The sequence below is a fragment of the Lepisosteus platostomus genome, chromosome 11 (genome assembly GCF_059453375.1).
Source record: "Lepisosteus platostomus isolate fLepPlt1 chromosome 11, fLepPlt1.hap1, whole genome shotgun sequence".
In the NCBI taxonomy this organism is placed as follows: domain Eukaryota; kingdom Metazoa; phylum Chordata; class Actinopteri; order Semionotiformes; family Lepisosteidae; genus Lepisosteus; species Lepisosteus platostomus.
In genome coordinates, this window is record NC_142621.1 from 32400921 (window position 1) to 32415406 (window position 14486).

At 51.2% G+C, this 14486-nt stretch overlaps 2 protein-coding genes across 3 annotated transcripts in view; one reads left to right on the forward strand and one right to left on the reverse strand.

The window, feature by feature from the left end:
• Positions 1 to 1659: 1659 nt before the first annotated feature.
• tsen15 (TSEN15 tRNA splicing endonuclease subunit) lies at positions 1660 to 5358 on the reverse strand. 2 transcript variants are annotated; one of them, XM_088599196.1, is made up of 4 exons: positions 5105 to 5358; positions 3932 to 4007; positions 3671 to 3806; positions 1660 to 2316 (listed from the first exon to the last, which is right to left on the reverse strand). In XM_088599196.1, exons 1-4 carry the CDS (start codon positions 5231 to 5233, stop codon positions 2130 to 2132), a joined length of 528 nt encoding a protein of 175 aa, XP_088455322.1. In that variant the 5' UTR covers positions 5234 to 5358; the 3' UTR covers positions 1660 to 2129. The 2 variants fall into 2 exon arrangements, with proteins under 2 accessions (XP_088455322.1, XP_088455321.1); XM_088599195.1 differs by having other exon boundaries at positions 3932 to 4013.
• A 2073-nt stretch (positions 5359 to 7431) lies between these two features.
• The window catches only part of colgalt2b (collagen beta(1-O)galactosyltransferase 2b), a 33074-nt gene continuing 26019 nt past the window's right edge, over positions 7432 to 14486 (forward strand). Inside the window, exon 1 of the mRNA XM_088599197.1 lies at positions 7432 to 8413. Within this exon, the coding sequence (XP_088455323.1) occupies positions 8178 to 8413 (236 nt within the window). The 5' untranslated portion in view covers positions 7432 to 8177. The remainder of the gene's footprint in view (positions 8414 to 14486) is intronic.

Below are 14486 nucleotides of genomic sequence, written 5' to 3' on the forward strand. Positions count from 1 at the left end.
TTTCCAGGCAGACGCGAAGATGAACTATTCCTCTCGCTTGTTACTCAGAGGACCCCCAGAGCAGTCTTGCCTCTGCGTTTGCAGCACCCTGCCCGGGGGGATTCCAGCACCTCCCTACCTGGGAGAACCGGTGGGGACCTGAGAAATCAGAGCAGAGAGGTCAGGTGTAAGGTGGCTGGAGCACCCATTCAGCTAGGAGCATGGGGTTCATGCACCCGCAAGCTTATCTCAAGCAGCCCCCCCCCCCCCACTCCTCCTTCTCGCTGGCCAGGGGTCACTGGTCCAGATTATGGAGTCTGGCTTCCCAACACTGCTCCTCGGGGGTCTGCTGACATCAGGCGCCCAGGAGGCTTGGACACTGGGGTGAAATTTGCGTGGGGGGGGCGTGCGGCACCTCAATCACTAGGACGCTTAAGAGACAGCACTGGGATGTTAAATTGCCCTTAAAACTGAAAGAATGGTGTACGATTTGCTGTTGTATGTCTCCTCTCCAATGTGTCGAAGTGCTGATAGAAATGAGCAAAAACCTCCACTGTTATCTTTCCACACCCCAAATCTGTTACATTAGCGCTGAGCTCAGGCCAGAACACGCCATCTCTATCGCCCATCAATCTTAGTCATTAATCATTGTTAATGTGCTGGTTATTTAAATTATTGGCAGCCTCACCCCTTAAAATAATCCTGATCATTCTCAGCCGTTCATCCTTGAAAGTTACGGGCTTGGATGTTCTGCTAAATTAACTCCTTTAAGATCCAGAGTGCAAATAATAATGTCTGCAAACTTTACATCCTCTATAAGCAATTGTATCCTTCTCAACTCTATAATTTGACACAGTATTTTTACTTAATGAATGTGTAAATAACAGTTTCAGATCAGATCCAGAGGCTAATAAGTATGTCTACAACAGTAGACTCTTGCTGTCCCAATCCCTGTACTGCACTGTCTTTTAAAGCTTGAAGGAAAGGTGCCGGCGCCTTTTCAGCTTGATCTCAGGTGCTGCTCCTTGACCCGACTGACTCGCAGCATAAAAGTTTGCAGGCTCCTACTGAAAAGTAACTGAAGAAAACAGCTCAAACATTCCTCATACTCAATATCAACACCCTGGGGCAGGACCACAGGAGTTTACTGGGACTTTACCATCCTTCAGTCGGTCACTGCTCTCCAGCCAAACGCTCCATTACTTCACGGAACAACGTCTTTGACTAACTGGGAACATGTAGCACTTTTTTTCCCCTCAAGCCTCAAGGGTTTCCAGCTACTATATTGTAACTTAAACGCCTCATTTAAAGCATCAGCCCAAAACGAAACCTTGCCAAAATCATGCTAAATAGGCCTAGTTAAGCAAATCAACAATGTTAATTTAGGGCTTGGGCTGGAGCTCAAACCTCAGGGCCCTGCGGCCCTGAACGCCAGCAACTGTGAACCAAAAGAAGCGCTCTCCCGCCCCCTGGTGGGTAGTAGGGGAACGGCGCACTGGCTAGTCTGAGGCATGGGCCTGTGGAAAACGTGTGCTAGTGAGCTCATACTCCAGAGGTGAGCGGAATGCAGACGGGCAGCTGCCAAGCCCCAGCCCATAAAGAAACAAACTTTCCTGGCTGTTACTCTAAAACTACATCATCTGTCTGTGGTGGGGTGCTCACAAACGGAGAAAATGGCACTGCCTTTTAAAAAAATATTTATGATTCGTGAGTTCCTTGATTTGTACAGCGCTTCTGAGCAGATCCAGTGTAGAAGCAGTACAGAACAGTGGGGATCTGAATGTCAAGGGGACGTGGTGTAGGTTAAACAGGGTGCCAGTGTGTTGGTGCCCAGTTGCCCAGCAAGTGTCAGGGACTTGCTTCTCCACTGTTTTCCTCCCTCCAGATCAGTGATCAGTCTCTGTCCGGATTCTCACAGCTCTGGCTTCTTCACTGCAGAGAGCAGGCTCCACACAACTGATTGGTCTGCAGTGTCCAGAAGCTTTGTGCCCTTGGTATCGCTTCCTGAGAATCGGGGTCCGCTCCCCTCAATGGTACCCGGCCACTGGAGTATCAGGACCTCCTATGTGCAGTGGTGACCTGGAAATGCCCTCAGGTGGCTTGTAGCATTGGCCATGAGCCCTGTGTGCCACGCCATTTACCCCGCGACCTCAGCGCAGGCGCCTCTTGCGGTGCTGCCGGTGATCCTGGTCCGCGATGTCCTCAGGGGGGCTGGGGGTCAGCAGGCCAGCGGTCAGCCGGTGGTAGACCAGGCTGGAGTCAGGGGCCACAGCGCAGAGCAGCATAGAGGCTGGGGAGGCCCCCCCAGGGCCCGGGGAGCCCAGCAGCGTCTGGATCCTGGGAGACAGGAGAGAAACGGAGGCACAGGAAGGGGAAGAGGGAGCCTGTGAGTCTCGGGGCCAGGAGACACCACTGCAACCGCAGCGCTGCCGGTTCAGAAACAGCCCGGGCTTCCCAAGAGGCAGGGAGTCTTCCTCCAGGCACTGCGCGAGGAAGCAGGTGAGCAGATCACGGGCCCGCCTGGCGAAGGGCTGTCCCACAGCAGAGCTTCCGTCTCTGTGTCTGCGTCCGCAGGCTTCCCGGGGTCTCTTTTATATATATACACACATGTGTGTGCTCACGCCTTCCAGCTAACAATCGCCCCTCGCGCAAGGAGATAAGAGGGACCCATTCGCGAATATGTGACAGCCGCGCGGTCAGATTCCCCTGCAGACGCGATGGTGCCACAGGCTCGATCCAGTTCCAGCTCCCAGTGGTCTAGAAAACGCGACCGCTGTGCAGGGCGGTCATGCCTGCATGATTGCAACACTGCAGGCGTGGCTGAGCTGGCAAGCTCAAAGATGTGGAACTTGTGTACATGAACAGACTAGAGGGCAGGTAGAGTAGTGTACTGTGTTGGTTATATAACAGGGACACTGAGTCTCTGAAAACAGGACTTAGGAGGTGCTGTGCCATCTGTGCACTGCTGATGGAGATACAGCCCAGCAGAGAGAACCAACTGTGCCTTTCACAGAATTATTTTACTTAGAGGTGAGGCTTTTAGCTTCAGTGCATTAAGTCAATTAGCGGCACCGTTACTTCGTTACTGACTGTACAGCTGATTGGCTTTTCATCTGAAACAGGGCGACAGCGACACCGTTTCTCCAGTCACTGCCCTGGCTCGGCCGGCCTCTCATCGCATTTCAGAACACTGCCCGTCCTTCTGTTCTCACTGCGCACCTCGTGACTCACTCTCATCTCCTAGGGGGCCTGGCAGCAATTTAAGGAATATGATGCAATGGAGCTGAAAGTTTTCCCGCCGTTTTCGCAATCCAGCGGCTAAAAATCAAAGCCTTTCCTCTGTACCACTGACTTTGCTCCGGGATCCCAGTTTGAGGAGGTGAAGGTGATTTTGTTTCCAATGACAGCGTCACCCTGGTTTAAATGCACACTAGGGTGGCAGTGTGTGGTTTGAGCCTCTGAGCAGCTAATGAGACCTGCCAGGCCTGAGCCAAACAGGTCTGGGCTACGGGGTGAAATCTGCCCTGCTTTTCTCCACTTTTTCACTCCTCCTCCCTCCTGAAGCCAGTCCAGATACTGAGTCAAGTTTCACTAGCTGTGACTGGTGAGGCAAGAAGCCCCCCCCCCCCTCCAGACTCTCCTGCCAAACCCCGCCCCCTGACCTCTGACCGCTGACCTGGCACTTTCTTACCAGCTGTGACTGATGGACCTCTGGGCCGGAACCGGTACGACAAGCTGCGTGGGCTGGCCTTCTCTCTCCCGCCCCTCCAGGAGCACCAGCTGAAGCTCGGAGCTCCCCCTGCAGGACACATCCTGCCACTGCCGCACTGCACAGGGGACAAGAGACAGGCACCCCACACGCAGAGCAGTTTAAAGTCCCTGTCGCACCGCGAGCACAGGCACAATCCAGCAGCCACTGCAAGAGCGCGCACAGACACCAACACACACCCACCTTCTGTGAGGTCCACGTAGGCCAGGAAGGCAGCATACACCTGGGCTGAGTCCCCCAGCTCGAGGCTCATCAGCTCCTGGTACTGAGACAGGGTCACCGTCAGAGCAGAGCACAGCACACTTCACACAGGTGTGGGTGTGGAGCAGGAGAAATTTGCCAGCAGCCACATCACACTGCAACTCACAGCCGGCAGCCCACTGAAGCTCTGTCAGTACCTGGATGGGAGACCTAAGGCTGCTCCTGGAGGAGGTGTTAGTGGGGCCAGCAGGGGGCCACTCACCCTGCGGTCTATGAGGGTCCTAATGCCCCAGTATAGTGACAGGGACACTATACTGTAAAAAGGCGCTGTTTTTTGGGTGAGATATAAAACCGAGGTCCTGACTCTCTGTGGTCATTAAAAATCCCAGGGCGTTTCTTGAAGAGTAGGGGTGTAACCCCGAGCATTCTGGCTAAATTTCCCATGTGCCCTCATCAATTATGGCCCCCTAATAATCCCCATCTATGAATTGGCTTCATTACTCTGTTCTCCTCCCTACTGATAGCTGGTGTGTGGTGAGCGTTCTGGCGCACTATGGCTGCCTTTGCATCATCCAGGTGGGGCTGCACATTGGTGGTGGTGGAGGGGAGTCCCCATTACCTGTAAAGTGTTTCGAGTGGAGTGCCCAGAAAAGCACTATATTAAGCAATTGTTATTATTATTATAAACAGTGCCGAGGGATCATCACAGACCACGCAATTCAGTCTAGTATCTCATCTGCAGGATGGCTCCACCTATAGCCGTTTCCCCACAAGGGTGCTTTGGCTTGCATTCTGGTCCACAGGGAAGAGCACCCCCTACTGGTCCACCAACACCAGCAGCCGTTTCCTCCTTGGAGGTCTCGCACCCCAGTACAGACCAGATCAGACTCAGCCTGCCTAGCTTCTGAGCTCTGAGCAGATCAGGCTAGAAGATTCGCACTACTACAGGGTGGACACTACTCGCTCCTACAGCAGCAGAAAGCAGCTATTTGAGTGTATCAATACCTAGAAAGCTCTCGAAAAGAACTGTTCTACACCCCTCACCAAGTGAATCATTTCTTCTCTTCCCTTTTCCGTGTGTAATTATACTGCAGGTCTACTGCAGAGCAACTGTAAAGCGAGTGTTATGAATTCGGCTTTCGGCTGAATTGGTACCTTGGGGTGCTGCAGTATCCAGTTAGCGGGCAGGTCTCGCTGTCTCTCCGCTCCCCTGGGGCTCTCCTCAGACTCGGGCTCACCCGCAGCACACCCCTCTTCCGAGGTCACGGTCACCTCCACGTCCATCTCTCTCGCTGACCACCGATCAGAGCTGCATCGCTGTGGCAGAGCGACCGACGGCTCTTACTCACAATTATCCGTATCTAAAACCACATGTTCCTTACTAACACTGCGCGCCCGACTACATCTCCGTCCGAAACTCCATGCACAGACTTTAGGTTCCGCCTTAAACGTTCCTTTATTACCCGAGCCCTGCATCGTTTAAAGCAAGCGATTCGTGTGGCCATATTTAATCCCATTTTCAATTCAATCCGCTACCACAATAATCACAGAAAATAAACTCTGGACGAGTAACCAAAAAACTTACAAAGTGTGCCCGTTTGCCTGTCAGTCACTAGAAACTAGGTCTGGGGTTTAGGGCAGACAGAGAATGAATGAAATGATAGTGCAATTCGAAACAAGTTGTGACAAATATGATTCCATTTTGACAGCTAATAATAAAATACAAGCCCAATGTTTACATTTGGAAAATTTTCGCTTTACAGTATACGTTCCCAATCTGCTCGCAGTGCTTTTTGGTTCTTGTAGTCAGGTCAGCACTATGTGTAGTGAGTGAGGCTTGAGAGTTCCAGATTTCTCCACTAGAGGGGGACAAAGCCCAGTTTGAAGTAGTACCATCGTCCATGTAGTTGACTGCTTTCGTAGCATCTCGACAGCCGGTCTTCTGGTGTGCTGCCTCCGGATTAATTCGACACAGCATACTCACACCTATCCTCACACGAACAGACCGCGCCACAAAACACCACACTCTGCTCTGCCAAGTATACACACACTGCTACATTATTAGACCATGCTGAGCTATGCCGATTATAACATTGCCGGTTAAATATGTAATCAAACGAATGAATGACTGGACAATCTCTATTACAGTGTTTAGAGCCACCTGGGTGCTATGCAGCTGTGAAGTGAGGTCATCGGTCGTGTCCTCACGCTTTGAACTGCTCATCCAAAGAGGGGGGCGATGGAAGCAGAGCAAGAGCGAGAGGGTGTGGGAGAGACTGACGAATCAGTTTGGGTTTTCCCTCTTTACCCACAGTCGAAGTGTGTTTTTCCTCTGCGGGGGGAACAGTTGTGTGAGCCCCAGTGGGTGAGGCGCTGTCACTCAAACCGAGCTGTGGGGATTCATTTTCCAAGGCGCTTGATACAGCAGCCGCGCTTCGCTGCACGACGGCTCGGTGGGTGCGTACAGATCGCAGCGGTGCTCCTGAGTTGTTTTTCGGCAAGAAGACAGGACTGTGCCGCTTTTACAGTAGCTGCTACACTGAGCTGGTCTCTAAGAACTCAACTGCAGGAAGTCTGTCCTGTGTTCGTGAGTTGGGGGTTAAAATGAGTCCCTCTGTGTCTTGGTGGAACCTCAGTCCCGACAGCACAAGTACTGTAATATTAAATTGATCGAAGTTGATTTCCGATGGAAGAGTCAATAGAATCCCCACGTGTAACAGATTTAACAGGCTGGGGGGTATCGACGAATCCCTTTCTAATCTCCCCCTTAGCTGAGACTGTTGCCCATCACGGTTCCTCTGGAATCTTGTCTCGCAGATTTCCATCTCTATGGCCCCCTGTTCATCTTCTCCCTCACCGTCCTCACAAAGTTATTTCTGCGGTCTCCTCTATCCTCAAACCCTCACAGTCTTCCTCACCCCCACACACCTGGAGAGGCAACACAGCTGAAACGTTTTCTCACGACCTCAGCTTGTTCGCAGGCTGTATTCACTGACAGTTGTCACAACACGATATCCAAAATGCTTCAGTAATACAGCAATTTTACTAGCAGTCTAAGAAGTAGATGAAGAATTACATTAGTGGAGTACTAAAATAAATGGTAATACAGTGGAATGCTGGACGAATTGGCCGTGAAGTTAAAATCCTCACCCACTGCATTTTATGGGATTTTTTTAATAGACGGAGAAGTTGTTAACGAGACACAAGGCAAAGCCATCGGTTGCGCTCATACATGAAAAATGCGATTGTAGTCACTGCTGCAGCAATCTGGCAATGTCTGGCACCCAGCCTCCCACTGGCACCTGGGACCGGTGCCATTAAAACCGTGCCCGTCTTGAGACCCTGCGCCCAGCCACACACATCACTCAAACACACGGTGGCTCCAGAGCATTCAATCCAGAGCTTTGGTGAGACAGGACAGTGCGACCTACACAGACTACAGCTGTCTGAGACGATAGAGCTGGACCAGACCTAAAACGACCAGCACCTATGGGCTCTGTTTAACGCAGTAGCAAAAAGGTTCGGACTTGTGTCGCGCTTTTGTGCTAGTGCGTATTTCTACACGTTTTGTGTAATTCTAATACGTTACACAAATCTGGCGTCGACATCGATTTATAAAAGTTTCAGGAATACTGTGTCAGCTGGGACCGGTTTACAGGAGCCAAACAGCCATGACGACACAGCAGGACACGCCAAAACAATTAGGATCGTTAGACTAGTCAAAACACCACCCTTCTTCTCGCTGAATACAGTGAAGCGGGATAGTGCGAGATTAGGGGGATAATACTGGAATGACGTTTAAACCCGTAACACCAGACCAGAAAGATAAAAGAAAAAAGTTGAGAGAAGACGACTAGAGCCTGTAGCACATTCAGAAGAGGAGGTTTCCATGGGAACGCGCGTTAACGCGCTGACCCAGTAAGCGCTCCACACACCGAGCCGGACCCAGTGTGGGGCTACAGCTGGGGCAGAGGTCCGTCGGCGGGGCGCTGCTCTTGTGAAGACATTGTTTGAAAGAGCCAGCTGGGGGTCCTACTGCATACCCGAGTTCAGAGAGAGCGAGGGGGTGGGGGGAGAGGGGGGGAAGAGACGCCAGCCCCAGAGCAGAGAGCTGTGGAAAAGTCCTTCTCATTCAGCCAGTCTCTCTCTCCGAGCGAGCAGCGGAGCAGGGCGAGGCAGCTACGCCGGAGCCCAGGTCGTCGCGGACAGCGGTGCTCTCCGGGGAATCATGCCGCGTGTCAGGCTCCTGTCCCTCGCGGTGTTCGCCGCCCTCCTCGCCGCTCTCCTCTCGGGAGCGGGCTCGGAGCTGATGACCCTGGTTCAGGGCGCAGCCCGGCCCGAGTCCGCGCTGCTCAAGCCCAAAGTGCTGATCGCGATCCTGGCCAGGAACGCCGCGCACAGCCTGCCCTTCCACCTGGGCTGTATTGAACGCCTGGACTACCCCAAGGAGCGCATCGCTATCTGGTAAGAGCCCGCTCACCTGCCTCGGTACACTCTCTCCTTCCTTCGGTCATGTATTTTACGGGAAGCGTGCAATGAGAAACACGCTGTTCGCGAAATGTTTTTAAGCAGGGTTTTAAAGCCTCGCCTATATGCCGCGATAAAAAAAAATAATTAAAAGCGGTAGTTTTAAAAAGACTTCTAACGTCTGAGCCTTCCGGTTAGTGCGTTTAGTGTGTGTATGTACAGTACGTCTGCGTACCGTGCTGGTACAGCAGAGACTTTGAAAAGGTTCGTGGTGACTTTAAAACTTTAATCCCCTTCTGCCCGAGTCGGTCATGCCTGAGTCGGCAGCGAATTCCGGCACCCCATCCGCCTGGGCTATAACCCGTTCTGACAGCTCCGCCGAGGGTGCGCTTTTTGAAGTGGTGCATGTTCAAATCTGGGAGAAGGAGAGGGATCATTACTGCGTTTCTGGGGAGAGAGAGAGAGAGGAAGGGGCGGGAGAAGACACGCAGCGCTGACTCGTCAGCTCGGTCTTTCATGTGGGTTTGCAAGCTGCTGGGCCGGCCTGCGCGCACCTTGACAGGGGATTTGGGTTAAGCGAGCTGCGTGTCACCTGTGGGAGCAGAGGCCTTATCCCACCTGTTATTAAGACTTTGCTGATTAGAACCTTATTGATGCGCCGGATAATTGAGGGCTCGGCGGTGCCAGATCTCCCCGCACAGACTCCGCCATCCGTGAGCGCCTACCGTGCGCTCCAGTAAAGTCATGATTCGAAAGCTTCGACGAAAAAATCTTCAGGGCAAGCATGAGCAATTGACTAGGTTAAGAAAGTTGAGTCTGTTTCGATTTAAACTTTGAAAAAAGAATAAGGCGATTCATTTTGAATCAAGGCTTTTTAAACGCAGACCCCAGTCCGGTTCTTTGGCGTGGGGATTCTGAAGGCTTGTCCCAGGGTCATGGAGTTCGCCTTGAGTAATGAGATGAAGCCGCGGGATGTCCGATTGACACCATGCTGCTGGAGACGGCGCCCCAGTTACACAAGCACAAGGCATGTTGCAAATTTTCATTTTCAAGATCATTTCAGACCTCCCCATTGCGATGTGGTCTGCACTAAGACTAGCCTGAGTGGGGTACTTCTCTATCCTCTCCCACTGAATCCCGCTGGGACGGATCCACACTCCCTCGACGTGGCTTGGGAGTGGGGAAAACGAGGGGATGGAAGCGGTGATCCCCAGACCGGCTCATTCTCCAGCAGCTGGGAGTCCCAGGAGAGCTTCCCTGCCGTCCCTCGTCGTGAGGCAGACACTGGTGACTGGAAATGTGCGCTCAGAGGTGGCACTTCCCCATGAGGTCCTGAATTCTGCCAGCTCGGAGACCAGCCATGGGAGATGAGCAGAGCAGGGTCGTGATGAGGTTCCCGTGCTTGGGAAAATAACTTTGATGTATTCTGTGAATGTGGAATAAAAGCCTATCTACAGTGTCTCCTATCTCTAGCTCATTGCATGAATCATTTGCAGAGCAGCATGCACTTTGCATGTAGGCACTGTTCAGAGGCTGTGTTCTGCATATTCACAGAGTATTCCTGGTTTAGGGCTTTTGTTTTAAAGAAACACTATAGCCAACAATAGCAATTATGAGCTTATAATAAGCACTGTATATGGACATACTGTACGTTTTACAACTGCAGTCATTATCAGCCAAGTGAATTATCAGTAACGGCTGTACTGATGTCTTGTAGAGTTCTTTATTGAACCATTCTGTGAGCAGATTCAAGGCACTTATAATGGAGGAGGTTGGAGATCAGGATGGAATTCAGATAATGTCAAATAAAATAACGCAAGACACAAGAAAAGAACAAGGTCTTGTTCCTCAGTGAGCCTGCATCGAAGAGCCTAGCAGGGGCCCGGGGGGGTTGCGGTTGCATGTCCCCCTCCACTGAATGGGCAGCGTGTCCGCCATAACGCTAACCGTCATGCCTGTGCCACGTCCAGAGGCCAAGGAGAGGAAGAGCGAGCCGCCTCTTCACCATCTGCGTCTCAGCCCAGCGCAAGGTTGGAAGCGCGGTCTTTCGTTGATGTAAGCTTGCAGAGGCAGGCGTGGAGATGGGAAAGGAAATGAAATCAGCCCAGATATTTACCCCCAGCACAGTGTGTGGAGCAGCCTGCACCTTGTAGAGCCCAGAGCGATTCAGACTGGCGTGCAGTGGCAGTGCGGTTTCCCTGCCCTGCTGGGGTGGAGGGCCGGACCAGGCCGCGAGGGCTCTGCGCTCAGGAATGCTGTTGAGGTTGCGCCCCGGGACACCAAGGGCAAACTTGCGTGTCTGAGCCGAGAGTGTCAGAGCCGAGCACCAGACTCGCACTCTGCTGCGAAAGAATTTGGAGAATTGGAGGCGTGGGGGGGGGGGGGGGTAGTGTACAGAACTGGCCTGGGGCAAATTCTGACAGGATTGCAGGTGCACCCCTACATTCCACACGCGTAACCATCCATAACCCATAACCCATAACGATCCACACGCCTGCTGTCCGGCCTACTTATCAAGAGGTAACGTGACATTCGCTCAGTTAAAGCAAGCTGTTCCGTGACACAGGGGAGTCAGAGCATCCTGACAGGCAGGTATTCAGGTGCACAGCTGAAGAGATACCTTGCAGAGTGCTTGGTAGTGATGCAGGATGTGGTGTGCCACAATAATTTCTATTAAGATATCGTGCAGCGATAATTACTAAAACCTACTAAGAATGACCCGCTTCAAATTTCAATGGGATTTAGCTTTCCTCTCACAATTGATGAGAGCTTCTACAGCTTCTGGAAATGACACATGTGACAAATGCCGGAATAGCACTAAGATCTTTTGGCGAAGTGAGGGCATCGGTAACTATTAAATAGTTAATATCACATTTTCCTTTCTAGTGGTTGTGGGTGTTCTGGCTCATTTCTGGTAACTGTTATACCGGTGGTGGCACAGTGGTGAGATAATTAGCACTGCTGCCTCACAGCTCTCGGGTCTTAGGTTTGGTTCTAGCCCGTGAAGCCTCCTGTGTGGGGTTAGCCAGTTCTCCCCACATTCCTGTGAGTTTTCTCCAGGTTGTCTGGTTTCCTCCTACATGATAAGAACATGCCGGCTAGTAAGCCTGGGTCTCTGAATTGTCGGTGTGTGTGCTCTGTGCTCTGTGCTCTGTGCTCTGTGCTCTGTGCTCTGTGCTCTGTGCCTTCTGGATTGACCTGGGGCTGTGTGTGATATCAGCAGGTGTACCAGAGCCCATGTGTAGAACAGCCACAGAGACAACAGGCATTAGCAGCTTTACTGACAGCCGCAGTGATAGGAGAGGACTATTTGTTGTTGAGGTGCCCTGGTGAAAAAGCACCACCAGGAAACCGCAGCTGCTGTAAGGAGGTTCTGTTATTTCCCTCATGCTGTGAGATTAGCCGAGTGACAAGCTGAACAATTATGAATGATTTGAATGGCCTTTCCTCCCTCTGGCCCTCTCTGTTCTTCGGCTCTTGTTGTATAAGTTAATGGAATGAACAGCCATAGCAGACAATACTCTAGCAGCTCTGAGTTTATAATAACCCTTTATGTATATGGACATACATTTTACAACTGCATTAATTCCCAGCCAAGTGAGTTATCAGTAATGGCTGATGTCTGGAGGAGTCAGCACACTGAACCATTCTGTGAGCAGATTAAAGGCACTTCTAACAGAGGGAGTCTGAGATCGTAACGGAATTCAGATATTAAAAGAGTTATAACTTGGAAGGCTCTGTGAGAGTGGATTGTTCTGTAGCAAGAACAAGCGTGCAGAGTGAAGCACACATGGTGGTCAGACTTACCATGGTTTTACTCTGATTCACCTAGCTTGCACAAAGCTCTCCTATGCCAGGCCTCCTTTCTGCACTACAGTGTGCTAATCCAATAACATACCATAGCAAAAGTCTGTAAGAGCAGGAACACACAGCCCGTCTTCAGTCCTGGTATTGTATTGTGGAAACAAAGCCTTTTAATGAACAGAGCAGAAGACAAAAGTAACGGATGGACCGCTGGTACTGACAAGAGTGAAAGTGTGGTCTTGGCAGAGTAAATTCTGTGTGAGTACTGTGCTGTAGAACTGCAGCTGTTTGGGTAGCAGTGCAGTGCTGTTGGTCTTGGCAGGGTGTACAGCAGGTCTGGCCTGGGGGCTACAGAGTTTCACCATCAAGTGATTCTCTAGTGATCAGGATCACTCAGCGGGGACGTTCAGAGCGGGGGGGCTACAGTGGCTCGAGCCCCCGCCCTTTGCCTTCATGGGCCCAAGTGCCCTTTATTGGTTGTAGAAAAAAAGTCCAACCAATTTCATTTTTTTTTTCCCGTCACTTGACGATTCTGCTTCTCGATTTAGTACGGCTCTCTGGTTAGGAAAAAAAAATGCTGGACCTAATTGATCTCATCCGAGCACAAGCGCCCGCCTCCTGTTCGTTGTAAAAAGCCGAGAGAAAAGCAGCGATAAGCAAACGTGGGCTACTACACCTGTGGAGGGCGTGTTCAACGTTTATTTTGGAACGGTGTGAAGATACACAGATTTTTCAGAACCACTGTACCAAAGCAACACACCAAGGGTTTCATATTGAGCATTTTGTGTTTCAGAAAGACTATTTTCTTTCACCTATTTTAAGTGTGCAAACTGACGAGCTCGCCACGTAATTGTCTGCATGGCTACTTAGCTAGATTTGAGATTTCCTTTAGTTAACCGAGTAGACAAGCCAGTCTTTTTCTATTTGATTTAAACAGCTAATATGCATATTCTCTGTTGTATATATGTGGTTCAGTCGCAGAAACAGGAGCGCATGTCTTCAGAATAAAGAAGAAGAAAAAAAGAGAGATTTTTGAGAGCCGCTAAAGGGAGGACATGGCTTCGTAACTGGGCACGACTAGTGGCAGGCGAACAGGTAAATGGGCATCAAAAAAGCCAGTTCCTTAGGCTACATTCTACTTCCGCCTCAACAGATTGACAGAAGGAAACAAACATAATCAGCAATTATGGATTAGTGTGTTCAGTGTGCCGTGCGTGGTCAGTGTGCTTTGTAGCCAGTGGGAGAGGGGCTGTGTGCTCAGTGTGTTCAGTGTGCTCGGTAGCCAGTGGGAGAGGGGCTGTGTGCTCAGTGTGTTCAGTGTGCTCGGTAGCCAGTGGGAGAGGGGCTGTGTGCTCAGTGTGTTCAGTGTGCTCAGTAGCCAGTGGGAGAGGGGCTGTGTGCTCAGTGTGTTCAGTGTGCTCTGTAGCTAGTGGGAGAGGGCCTGTGTGCTCAGTGTGTTCAGTGTGCTCTGTAGCCAGTGGGAGAGGGGCTGTGTGCTCAGTGTGCTCAGTGTGTTCAGTGTGTTCAGCGTGCTCAGTGTGCTCTGTAGCCAGTGGGAGAGGGGCTGTGTGCTCAGTGTGTTCAGTGTGCTCAGTAGCCAGTGGGAGAGGGGCTGTGTGCTCAGTGTGTTCAGTGTGCTGTGTGTGCTTAGTGTGTTCAGTGTGCTGTGTGTTCAGTGGGAGAGGGGCTGTATGCTCAGTGTACTCTGTAGCCAGTGGGAGAGGGGCTGTGTGCTCAGTGTGTTCAGTGTGCTCTGTAGCCAGTGGGAGAGGGGCTGTGTGCTCAGTGTGTTCAGTGGGAGAGGAGCTGTGTGCTGTGTACAATGGGGTATTCATTCGCCTGGGCCACAGAGAGGAGAGAGTGAAAGCAGAGAGGGCACGAGTGTCAGGTAGAGGTCTCTCGGAATAGTTCTCCGTGACAATGAGGTATTCACTGGGCCGGGATTGTGCTCGACGGGGCGGCCGAAACCGAAGCACCGGCACCAAGTGTCATCCCGGGGGATTTCCTGCACAAACAGATCGGATGGCCCTTGTGTGTGTGTGTTACACTTCCTCTCCTTCTGTCTCAGAGAGAAAACGGCATAATGTTCTGCTCGTTTTTTCCTGCTCAGATTATCTACCTCCTTGGAGTTCAGGGATGGAAACAATTAGTTATTCAGCTAACATATGCCAGACAATGACACAAGATATATTGTATGTTTGGTATAGGCAATTGTTTACTTTCCATTGAAATGCATTTTCTTAACACGGAAGAACCTGGGAAAAAG

Excerpts from the sequence above, each read along its gene's own strand:
- tsen15 (XM_088599195.1), bottom strand. The coding sequence starts at position 5,233 with ATGGACGTGGAGGTGACCGTGACCTCGGAAGAGGGGTGTGCTGCGGGT. Across the intron at positions 4,014-5,104 it reads GGATACTGCAGCACCCCAAG|TACCAGGAGCTGATGAGCCT; the intron begins GTACCAATTCAG and ends ACCCTGTCTCAG. Across the intron at positions 3,807-3,931 it reads CTACGTGGACCTCACAGAAG|TGCGGCAGTGGCAGGATGTG; the intron begins GTGGGTGTGTGT and ends TCCCCTGTGCAG.